General features: G+C 47.5%; 1 protein-coding gene across 1 annotated transcript; it reads left to right on the top strand.

Annotated features, from left to right (window-relative positions):
• Positions 1-3,899: 3,899 nt before the first annotated feature.
• DBX1 (developing brain homeobox 1) lies at positions 3,900-8,359 on the top strand. Its single transcript, XM_041461863.1, has 4 exons — positions 3,900-4,251; positions 4,731-4,832; positions 6,484-6,686; positions 7,025-8,359. Exons 1-4 carry the CDS (start codon positions 3,900-3,902, stop codon positions 7,397-7,399), a joined length of 1,032 nt encoding a protein of 343 aa, XP_041317797.1. The 3' UTR covers positions 7,400-8,359.
• Positions 8,360-12,607: the final 4,248 nt, after the last annotated feature.

The raw sequence follows: 12,607 nt of genomic DNA on the forward strand, positions 1-12,607 counted from the left end.
GGGTTTAATTCACCCTTGCCAGCTGTTTTTTTAGCTATTTTGTAAGAGCAAAACAAACGTGCCAGGCTTGGAAAGCTAGTTAAAATTAGTTTCGGTCACTGGGGCCAAGCTATATTTCCTGCAAACCATCTGCTTGATTGGCACAATAGAAGGATTTTCAAGAAAAGGGGGGATCTAGAAGAGCTTTGAACGAACCAATAGTTACTGTTCCTTGTGCTTGAATTCTAAAGGTGAAGACTTAGGTGTCTTAATACAGCCTCGCCCCCGCAGCCTCCATTCAAGCTGCCGGCGTGGTCGATGAGCATCGTCAGGGGGCTGAGACACAGCAGGGAAGGAGCATCCCTCCCCCTCTCCGGCTGAAAAAAAACCCCAAAAAAACCCAAAAAGCCAAAAAAACCCAAAAACAAAACAAAACAAAACAAAACAAAAAAAAAAAAAACCCTTAAAAAAAAAAAAAAAAAGGAGGGGGGGTGGGGGGGATAAGAAAACAACCTAAAAGGCTCACACGCACGTTTGCACCGCAGCTTTTGGGAGGAAGGAGCGGGCACCGTGGCCCCGGGCAGCCCTAGCGGGGGCGGAGTGGGGCTCGGCTGGTCCCCTGTGGAGCGGCTCCCGGCTTGGGGAGGGAGGGCCGAGGAGCTCGGCTTCCCCCTGGCTGCGGGAAGGGCCCGGCGGGGGCAGGGGCTGTCCCGCAGAGGGTGTCCCGCGTGGAGCCGTGCCGTGGCCGTGATTGAGACGTCCGCCTCCAGGGCCGGGGATGCGGGAGAGCGATGGGGCTCCGAGCGCGGCTCCGAGCGGCCGGGGGGCGCCGGCCTGGCCCTGCCCAGCCCTTTGGTCTCCGGATTTGAAGTGCTGGCTCTCCCAATTTCATGCGGATTACCAACCTCGGACCGGGACACACGCAGCTGCAGCCCACACCTCCCCCTCCCTACCCCACCCACCGGCAGTTCTGAATTTGGCTCTTTTCCTCCTTTTTTTTCCTTCGGTGACAAAGAAAGTGAGTGACTTTTAAGAAATAAATTTGAAGATAACGACATTAAAATGAATGGCAGGAAACACAAAACTGCCCGAGCATAGGTCAAACGGCATTAGTCACAGGTTTTATCCTGAGACATTAGAATTCCCTTTCTCTTAAATGATCACTGCCTTTGAAAAGAAACTTCCAAAGGAGATCTCTTAAAATAAGATCCTTTCGTCTGATTTCTTGGTTTCTTATGGTCTATCTTCCCTTTCAATAGATGTCTAGTCCCTTTTGCCGTGGTGCTTAAGGAATTCTTTATGAGTGTGCTCAGACGCATCACAAGGAACCGGGTCCACGCGTGCCCCAGCATGTGTTTGACCCAACCTTCCAGAAAATGTCAGCCCCTCTTTTTTAAAACCAAAGAAATTAGCAGCAGTTGGTCTATAGTGAGACAAAATGCCCCCAATGTATATGTAAAGAAAGGAGTAAATCATCTCAAAGGAAACGTATAATGACTGTAAAAAACGAAGTGTTCTCGGAACAGCTCGGGCGGAGCTCATTTGGGAAACGCCGGGATCGGGGGGCGGCTGCCAGAGGGGCAGGGAGCAGGGTACAGAGATGGGACCGGGAGCTGGCGGGGTGCCAGCTAATTATTTTATTAAACAGCAAAGACCCGTTTGCGTTTTCCATTCGCTACCGTCCCTCTGGTTCGCGAAGTAGCACCCCGAGAGCAGCGCCACGCAGAAACGGGGCTTGAGACAACCGCGGAGCGCCCCGGCCGGGGCGAGGGGAGAGCTGAGCCCGGGGCAGGGCGGGCAGCCCCCGCCGCGCTCCCCCGGCACCGCGGAGCCCCAGCGGGCCGAGGGGCAGGTGGCACGACTCCTCCGAGCCCCCTGGGCTCTGCCCACGCCTTCTTTCCCCTTTTTCTTTACCTGCTAAGCATCAAGACCTACAAAACTGGGGAGCGGAGGGAAAACGCCAGCGAGGTTTTATTTCAAAGTGACGCTTTCAGACGGCGGACCTTCCAAGTCAGGTCTGCAGGTGTTCGTCTGCTGGGGGCCGGCGAACAGCACCGGGATAGCTTGTCAGGATCATAAGGGCTTCCAGGGCTGATTCCGTCCTCTCCAATAAATAACTTTTTGATTTGAATCAAGGGAGAGGTTTAACAGACTTTCTTTCTTCTCTAATGTGATATAAATCGCAGATGCACTTTTATTGAATGGTTAAAGCATCGACATGGAGATAATCAACACAAAACGTCCGGACAAAAACCATCGAGAGAAATAAAGCTGGTTAATAAGATTTTTGAGAAAGCTTTGTGTTAAAAAGTAAAAAGGGAAAACAGCTGAAGGTGACAGTTAGTTCATGGTTAATAGGATAAAGGCTGCATGGTTGAGCTGCACACTTCTGCTTGCAAAGGTTCAGACACACCAAAGGGCTGAATAGGGTGCTTTTAAAACATAGGACATTTAACACATCTGTTATAGTCTTTAACAGAGAAATCAGGTAAAACCACTCTCAATAGTCGCTTTCATCACGCACCTTCAAAGGAAACTAACTACACTTGCGCCTATTTCCGTATTTGCCGCCACGAACAAAAACTCTCTGCCAGAAAAATCCCTATTTACTACTTTCCCGTTAGACGATGCCATTTGTCCCTCGCACCACAGTTAGGGGACTCCGGGCTCTGTCGCAGAGACACCTTCCTTCTGAGCAATACACCTTCCGAAATCCCGCAAACACGCGCAGATAAAAAGCGGTATCAAGGTGAATTTGGCTACTTCGAGCCATCCGACACTGACACAGCCCAGAGGAGCTCGGATAACTTCAGCCAAAAGGATCCAAATGCTACAAAGTTGTCTTCATTTTCACAGCTTGAGGGTAGTGATTCCCACTATTTTGAACGTAGATAAGCTACAGAGGAGCAGCAGACTGCCAACCCCGAAGGGGTTGCTCTGGTCCCACAAGGGTGCCTAGATCTCTCCTGTGTGCAATACTCAGATTTTGTGGGAGCAGAGTTCTCACCGGCAACACCAAGGCTCACATTTCGGTCTGGGCAAACCTCTCCTGAACACAAGTACTCGAGACTTTTTGTACACAAGTACACGAAGATCCGAAGCTCGGATCTTGAAAGGAGAGGTTGGCACGGCAAATATGCCTTATTCCCGACCTTTGATGTGCAGATAGAAAACCAACCCCATCTACACGCACTAATTCTGCCTCATACTAATAGCAGGAGCAGAATATGTTCAAACCACTGTGGGATCCACTCTCCAAACCTGTTTCTCCCTCAACAGAGCTTAGTTCCACTTTTTCTAATTTGTATTTTGAAATCCACAAAACCCGTGTTTTTCTGAGAGTCCGCAGATAAGTTTCTATGAATATTTATTGATTTATTTCCTAAACTCAGCAGGGGAGCGGCAAATAAATTTAGTGCTTTCTTTAAATAATTCCCTTTCTATGAGGCAAGATGTCATTTGAAACTTTTAAATAGGCATTTAATTAGCCTGTGTGTGTTGCCTCTGAACAAAACCCTGCTGGGAGCCTTTGGAGCGCTGTATTCCAAAGAGGCGGTCAATATGCAAAATTGATGACTACACTTTCTTTGTGGCGGGGCCATTGTGCCCCGGTTGCTTATGAAGTCTAATCCAATCATAAATTGCAGCCCCGGACCAATGGAGAAGCCGGGAGCTCGCCCTGAATGAAGCTCAAGTGGAGAACTTTGTTGAACCCCATTGTTGGGGCTGTCACTTTTGAAAGAGCCTCAGCGGGGCTGACCACTATAAAACCCATGGTCCATGAGGAAGGAGCAGAGAGAACTCCGCCAGACTCGCTGGCTGGATCTTTACCAACCCAGGTTTGCAAAGCAGAAAACAAAAGCAAACAAACAAACAAGCAGGCGAGCGGTCCCAGCCCGGCTCCGCGGACGGCCCCTGCGATGATGTTCCCCAGCCTCATCGCCCCTCCAGCCGTCTACCCCAGCCTCCTCCGGCCGACCCCCTCCCTCACCTTGCCTCAGTCGCTGCAGTCGGCTTTTTCCAGCCATTCCAGCTTCCTGGTGGAAGATTTGATCCGGATCAGCAGGCCCACCAGCTACCTGCCCAGGACTGCCCCCCCGCCCAGCATGTCCCCCCCAGTCTCGGCGGCCAGGACGGATTCGGGGACACCGGAGCTCCCCAGCTCCACCACCGCCGGCTCCAGGAGGATCTGTTCGCCACAGACTTCCAGCAACGACTCCACTTTCCTGAAGTTTGGAGTCAACGCTATCCTCTCCTCCACGCCCCGTGCCGGTAAGAGGGGGCTGTGCCCGAGCTGCCGCCGGCCGCGGCTCCGGGCCCTGGGGACACACCGTCCGCAGGAGGGGGGTGACGGCCGAGGGGCAGCGCAGGGACCCTATTTAGGAAAGGGAGGCAGGACCCAGTCCCGAGCTGCAGAGCCCTCTGACATCGCTCGGGTTTCAAGGGCGAGGGGCAGAGCTGCCGGCGGCCGGGACGGACGGGAGGAGCAGGCGGAGGGAGGGGTCCCAGGGACGAGGGGTCCACTGGCCGTGTCTTCTGGCTGACCCTGTCCTCACGGGTGCCGCTTTGCTGGCAAAACCAGCAAAGGTGCCTCTTTCCCTCGGCCCTTCCGAATTCGGTGTCGTTCTTTTATTTTTTCTAAAAGTACCACAGCGTTGGTCTCCAAACCGAGCGACAGAACCCAGCCTTGCCGTCGGTCGAATCCAACTGGCGGCTACCCTCCGACTAATTTGATTTTATTTATTTACTAGAAACCTCCCCTACGTTGCTTCAGAGCGTCCCGCCAAAGACTTTCTCCTTTCCGTACTTTGAAGGATCCTTCCAGCCCTTTCTCAGATCTTCCTATTTCCCAGGTAGGTGTTTGAAATGTCCCTGTGTGCGGGCGGGCCCCTCTGCCGGCACAGCCCGATGATTTTTCCCCGTCCCTGCGTTCCCCCCGGCGGGGTTATGCTGCAGTTCAGAGGTTGGAGGGAGTACAACATTCAAGCATCAGTCGCGCCAATTTGCTGCCCGATTTAGCACAGGCAGTGACTGCCTGACATTCCCTGCCCGCTCCCCCCGCTGATCCGCAAATTAGCCGGGATTGTCACGGTGCCGAGGCGAGGCGGGTCCCCGCTCCCTCCCTCCTCCCTCCTCCCTCCCTCCCTCCCTGTGGATGTTTCAGCACCACGAGGAGCGGTCAGCTCCCGCCGCCCGCGCTCCGCGCCCGCGCAGGGAGGGAGGGGAGCGGGAGCGAGCCCCTCGGTGTCCCCCAAACCTTTCCGCGTTACGGGCGGGTCCAGGGAGCGGTGTGACTGCTCTGCTCCACCTTCGGCGCGTCCTTACCCTCTGCTCCATCACCTCGGCCGCCTACTAACCCTTCCGTCCTCCACCTTCCCGGTTACACCGTCAAACAGCACGGGAAAGGAGAGAAAGCAGGCCACGGAGCTGTGATTGCCACAGCACCGAAATATTACGATGCTGAGAGAACAATTTAAAAAAAAAACTGAAATCGAAATACACAAGCAAGCTATGATTTTAAAAAGAAAACAGGGAAAGGGAGAGAGAGAGAAAAAAAAAAATAACCCAAGCTCTTCTATTCATCCTCTGGATAATGGAATTTGCTTCCTTTCTCCAGCATGTGAATAGCCTAACAAAAACAACTTGAGCTTTATAAATAGCTTTTCATGTCCATTTAATGAAAATTATTTGGGGAAAGAGACGATTGTGCCATCAGTATTCTCCCGAGGAGCCTGGCATGGCGTTGTGTTTAGTTTGAAAGTGTAAATCTCTTTTGTTCCAATAATATATGGCGTTAGCTGCTTGTCCTCAGTCTTTTTCTGTTAGTTCATTACTACACAATTACCATTCACGCTTCATTAGCATCTCTGTCTCTCCTGGGGAGGTTCCCCCCCTCCTTTTTTTTTTTTTTTTTTTTTTTTTTTAAGGCGAAACTCTGCCCTTTTTTATCATACTAATGCGATTGGGAACCAGGCAGTGTGCTAATTAGCTGCAACTTTTCATGCCTTCGAATTGAGTTCTCCAACTTTGGAGCAGGGGGGGAAGAAGGGAGAAGAGATTATTATAGAAAGATGAATACTGATTGATCAAAACTGCATCTGAAGAGGAGCGGTTTTGTTCGGAACCAGAAAAGTCCTCATTTTCATCTCCAGCATAATAAAGCATCTGAAATGATAAAAGCATCTGAAAAAAAAAAAAAAATCAAATGCTTCTGAGTGAGAGGGAGAGCTTTTTTATTGTACCTCTATGTTAGCCGGTACGCCTAGCTTTGCCTTTTCAGGCCGGGGACCTTTGAATCTCCCAACAAAACCGGCCACCATTGACCTATTTTCCACATCTGAGTTGATAGATCTAATCCCGGCGATCACTGCCTGAAAAGAAGACGGTTGGTTAAGCCTAAAGCTCCTTTTCACGGCCCCAGGTTGATGAGTGCCCGCCGGAAGGGCAGGGAGGGATGGCGGGGGCCGGTCCCGCTGCGCTCAGCGCCGTGTGTCCCTCCCACAGCTGCCTCCGCCGTGGTCCCCATCCCTGGCACGTTCTCCTGGCCGCTGGCTGCCCGGGGCAAGCCCCGCCGGGGGATGCTGCGCCGCGCTGTCTTCTCCGACGTGCAGCGCAAGGCGCTGGAGAAGATGTTCCAGAAGCAGAAGTACATCAGCAAACCCGACAGAAAGAAGCTGGCGGCCAAGCTGGGCCTCAAGGACTCGCAGGTGAGAGGGGTGCCAGGTGGAGGAGGGCAGAGGGTGTGTGGGGAGCCAAGATCCACCACTCCCCGGGGGCAGCTTGAGAGAAGCATGGGAGAAGGGAGAAAACCCAGAGCAAGTTACAGGCAATCGACACAGCCAAAAATGTCACGATTCCCAGTTGGGTGAATAAGACCAGCCTGATTCCCCCTGCGCTCTCTCCTAGGCTCCTCCAAAGATCAGATTCTATGGCTCCTGTTAACTTTAGTATGGGCATTTGAGAGGCTTTTGAGAGTGCAGCCAAAACCACCTTTTCTGGTCCATTTCACGGAACTGTTTCACTTCTTTGTTGCTTTGTTCCCTAGGTGAAGATCTGGTTCCAGAACAGGAGGATGAAATGGAGGAACTCCAAAGAAAGAGAGCTCCTCTCCTCTGGTGGCTGCAGAGAACAGACCCTACCCACCAAGTTCAACCCTCACCCAGACCTCAGTGACGTAGGCAAGAAATGTTCAGGAGAGGAGGAGGAGGAGGAAGTTCCCCCTGTGTGCCCCTCCAGCCCCCAGCATCCCCTAACCTACCACCAGTCCCCAGAACATCTACACCTGAGGGACAGACTGGACTCCCAGATATCTCCTTCTCCATCCCATTCTAGCAGCCCCAGCAAACCTTCAGACTTCTCAGACTCAGAGGAAGAGGATGATGAAGGGGAAGAAGAAGAGGAGGAGATAACAGTATCTTAGATCACTTGCCTGCACCTACCATCACATGAGGACACTGCAAAGATGTAAATAAACCAGAGTGCTATAAATTGAAGAGGTGCTGTCCCATCCCAATGTCCACATGCTTCTTCAGTGCAGATTCGTTATCACAATAGCTGCAAGACTTCCTTCCCACTGGTATTCCTCATTTGTTGCCCTGTGTATGGGTTTTCATGTTCATAATATCTGCTCAACTTTTCATAACTCTCTCTGCTTAGCAACCAATAGTTGCTCATGTTTAGCAACCAATCTTTTTTGGAAGAAGCAGCAGTTTGCTTCTTCCAAAAAAACAGACAACAGGCAGCTCCTGGCTGTAGAGTAGGGAGGAAAGGGAAATTTCCCTGTAGGAGAGGAAACTTCTTCCCCCAGATAAAAAGATCATCAAAAATACAATATGGATTGCATGACCATTTCTATTAGCTTTCAAGTGAATTTCCAGCTACTGTATTACTTCAGCTGCTACTGAAGTCTTGTCTGATCTAGCAACACTTTCCTCCAAAATAAATAACCTTGAGGGACTCAGACCAAGATCTGCCTCCCTCCTCACCCCAAATGGCACCATTCTTGTGCAACAAATCCTTTGAAATACCTGGAATTACTTTGAAGGTATAATGCAAGAATGCCCTGTGTAATGGAGATCTTATATATTTATGATTTTCATCCTAATTTATTCATCAATATTGTGTTCAAAGCACTGTCTAACCCACCTTCTTGCCCACGTTTGTGCTTATTTTCCACTTTGCTTCTCCTATCCACGGTGTGGACAGAGGAAAGTGGATACATCTCTTTGATTTTTAACTGAACTTTGCTGTCTTTGCACAGCTTATATGAACTGTACACTATTTTGTACACTTACTCTGTATGGGTGTTTTATACCAAGGTTATTGTCAATGATTATAACAATGGCTCAACAATGCTTCTCTTTTTTTAATTAAATGACAGCTAAACTACAGGTGAATGCAGCTGTGTAATTGTGTAACTTATAAAGAAACACTTTTATTTTGTATTTTACCATGTACAGACTCTAAATATGTATATATATTAAAGTGGATGATTGTCAAATAAAAAAAAAAAAGTAGATTTCCAAATTTGATAATTTGGTAGTACTTGGTTCTAGATAACAGGTTGTTGTAGTTTATGTCTGGGAGAGGAATCTACCTTATTAGTGATTCAATAAGAATTTATCAGTTTCTAATGAAGTGACTTTACAAGAATATCTACCCGCCTTTTAGCTAGGGAGCTTCACACATCACTAGGATACTACAGTTTATAGACGGTAGTATCCAAGTAATTAAATAATTAATTCTTCCAGGGTAGAGAAACAGAATGAAAGAGAAAAACTTAACTCTTCAGCCTCAACTCCAGCCAAGGATCATTACTACAAGACCAGGGATATCCATAACCACCCACGTGCTTTTTGTTTTTACATTTCTGCTATACATTACAGAAATATCAGTGGGTTTTGCCTTGCATACCAGTGGTAGCAGAGTTTTTCTGAAACAGAGATTTCATTACAAAATTGCAATTATTTTCTGCTCCATGATCTTTAGTGCCCACCATTTATAATACACCAAAATAAAAGAAACAAATGCAGCAGATGCCCCCTGGATCCAGATCGCCCTCTGTGAGGGGAGAGCTGTTTCCCTTTCCACTTCACTGCCACAGTCACAAGGGAAGGTGTGAAAGGAAGAAGAGAGTGATTCTCTCTTCAGAGAGAGAGGAGCTCTCTTTCTTTGGAGTTCCTCCATTTCATCCTCCTGTTCTGGAACCAGATCTTCACCTAGGGAACGGACCTACAAAAATCATCTAATCCAGCTTCAAGGCTGGCCAAAAATTAAAAGTGTTATTAAAGAGCATTGTCCAAAAGCCTCCTGAACACTGCCAGGCACAGGACATGACTACCCCCTGCTAGAAAGGCTGTTCCAGGTCTTTAACCTCTTTCCAACTGGAAAGTTGGACACACCTGAACTGGGACACATTGTCACATTTCTCATCTTCTACCTCTCTGACACCTTGAAGCCATTAACAATTGATAACATACACCTGATACAGGTGGAATGAAAAAAGAGATGGAAAACACACAGACAGTCTTTATCCCACAAAATACAGTGAAACAGCAAAAGGGCATATTGGGTTTGGGTTTGTTGTGTTGTTGTTTTGTAAAAGCCATGCACAAAATAAAAGCTAAATAAGGAATTCATCCACTGCTTCCCACAGGCAGGCAGGCGTTCAGCCTTCCCAGGAGAGCAGGGTCCTGTCACACAGAATGGTTACTTAGGAAGACAAAAACCATCACTCCAAACATCCCCCCCTCTTCCTCCCCCCGCTTTATATCCTGAGCCTGATGCCATGTGGTCTGGAATACCCTTTGGTCAGCTGGGGTCACCTGTCCTGGGCTGTGTCTCCTCCCACCCTCCCAGGCACCCACAACTCCCTCACCAGTGAGGCAGAACAGAAAGCAGAGGAGGCCTTGGCTCTGTGCAAGTCCTGCTCAGCAATAACAAAAACATCTCTGTGTTATCAACGTTATTATTAATGTTTGTATTATTGTGCATTCAGCACAAATCCAAAGTACAGCTCCCTACCAGCCACTGAAAGAAAACTTACCCTGCCCCAGCCAAAACCAGCACATCCAGTAAGCATAAGGCTATAGTTAAGTAATTTCTAAATGACAAAACTAATTCAAAACACAGTTTGTTTCAAAATCCAGTGGCTACACCAGAGAACACTACAACACTCTAGACAGGAACTAGTCCAAAATAAGAACAGGTATCCTGATTCATTGCTCAACAGAAACTGCTGATCTTCTCATACCCTCTGCTCTTTGCATTTTCTCTGCTCTAGAAATGCTATCAAAAATAACTTTTTAAGACTGCTTCTTTCAGCATGAGGGCTATTACTGCTAGGCAAATAACCATACTAAAGGACAAATATAATGGAATTGCCATTTAACAGGGAAAAATCCTTACCCAAAATGTAACATTTATTAATCCTGTAGGAATCAGAAAAATAGAAACTTCCACAGACACAGAAGAGTTTAATTTGCAGCCTTAGGAGAAGCTTAGATTGATATAAAAGTACAATACACAGATATTAAGTAGAAAAATCATAAACTTACATTTCTATAGTTGAAAGTAAGAATATACCTTAAGTAAGTAAGAAACTGTTTAAGTAAGATGATGAAAAGTTTATAGTGTAGTAATGTAATAATATGAAATATGTTAGGAATTTAGAGGTTGTAACAAAAGCATATGTGTATATGTGAGACAGAAGCCCATTAGGTAAAAGTATCCTCAGTGCAGCAAAATTAATTAAAAGTAGTATCTTAGAAAAGCAAAATAAACCCTGTAGCAACTATCTATTAGTTAGAAAGTTATATATTGTCTTATAACAAAGATGTAACTACTCTTGAGCTATAGCTGACAGCTTGCTCCTTTAAAATCTCCCAGCCTCTGAGACTGATGTTTATCTGAACAGTAAGTTGTTCTTAGCCCAAAAATAGTCCCATGCCTTCATTAGAAGCAGCGAAAATAATAACTCCTACAATTTATTCTTTTCTCCTTTCAGAGTATTTATTTTTAATAGCCAAAAAAACCATTGTGTGACTACTAAGCACAAACATTTGAGATTCAGGGATACCTTAATATGAAATTAAAGGGCTTGTTTCTATTTATCAACAGCTGTCAGACTGCATCTGTGGCTGCAGGAAGGGGACCACTTTCTCCAACAAAGGCATATGTCAAAGACATAAACTTATTCTCGTTCCTCAAATGTAGAGAGATACTAGTCAGATTAGGAGGATCTAGTGGCAGCTGGGTTGTCGTGGTGTGCATGGTGTTGGGAGCTCAGCTTGGGTGTATTTCTGAGAGCAAAATGTTCCATAATCTGCTGTTAACAGCCAGAATGTTGGAGGCAACCTGCCTCTATTCCCTGAAACGAGCTCAGCACTCTCTCCTTCTCTCTCTCTATTTTTAATGCAGCCATCTGTATGCTTTGGGAAAGGAAAGAAGGTGATAAAAAGCTTTCCTGCCTTCATAGAGATGGAATTGTTTCCATAATGACTAGTAGCATCCAGAGTTTTGGAAACTCTGGTAATCCCATGTGTAATACACCCCCATAACAACCTCTGCTTTAGGATATCAAAGACTTCTTTTTAGTGACCCAGCAGCCCAGAGGTCTTGTGTGTATTTTCTTCCTTCTCAGAGACAGGAGGGACATCCCCCAGACTGGGGAATGGATAAGGCAGAGAGGGGGACTTTGATGATCATGAGCTCAGGGCAGCAAATTCTCAACTATTTTATCCCTTTAGAAACCAGCTGCTTCTACATCTGTGCCTGCCAGCATGGGAGAGTGGCTTTTGGACAGGGCGAGAAAAGGAAATAAATAAATTTCCTGGGGAGTCTGCTGTTGCTCCCTGCAGAGCTGCTGGTGACAGACCTGGACTGTGTCCCTCTGGTCCTATTCCCTGGTCCAATGGCTTCTCAAGCAGTGTCCTGCACAAATGGGGAAGCTGGGAGTGTTTTCATCCAGCCACAGCCAGGCAGACAAGGCTTCTGCACAGCCCTTTACTGGGAGCAGGTTGAGTGAAAAATAAAAATAAATAAAAAAACCAAATCACAACAAAACAAAAAAACCTCTTTTGAAGAATATCTGTCATCCAGGAAAGTTTGAACATTACAATAATCTTAAAGAGGTTAAGTAGAGCACATGATGCAAGACCATCGTTTCCAGAAGCAACCAGCAAAGACTGAGGGTGACAGGATATTAACCCCAACCAGTCCTAAACCCCCATCCTACAGGAAACTAGCTTGGTTTGAAGAGACCCAAGTTCAGCCCCGGAAAACAGTGATGGCATTTAAAACCCTTTGCTGGGAAGTTCAAGGTGGGGTTTGACAAGCTGTGGGCTCTGTTATTGTGAGGAGCAACAAGGCAGTCTAGTCTCACTGCTGGCTGTGCTCCCTCCCCAGCCCAGCCATGGGCCAGTGCTGGGAGCAGAAGTTATCAGACTGAAGAGCAGAAGTGAATCTGTTCCCTGGATTTGCTTTTCTAGCAGCTGGAACTGCCACACTGCTGTGTCTGAGAAGCACATGGCTCAACAAGGATGGCAAAGTTCATCGCTTCTGCTGGCCCTTATCAAGTGACCAAATTGGACATCTACAGGGCTCTTGTGTTTTTGAACCAAGGTTGACT

This window comes from Pyrgilauda ruficollis, unplaced genomic scaffold (genome assembly GCF_017590135.1).
Source record: "Pyrgilauda ruficollis isolate IOZ18807 unplaced genomic scaffold, ASM1759013v1 scaffold156, whole genome shotgun sequence".
NCBI classification, from domain to species: Eukaryota; Metazoa; Chordata; class Aves; order Passeriformes; family Passeridae; genus Pyrgilauda; species Pyrgilauda ruficollis.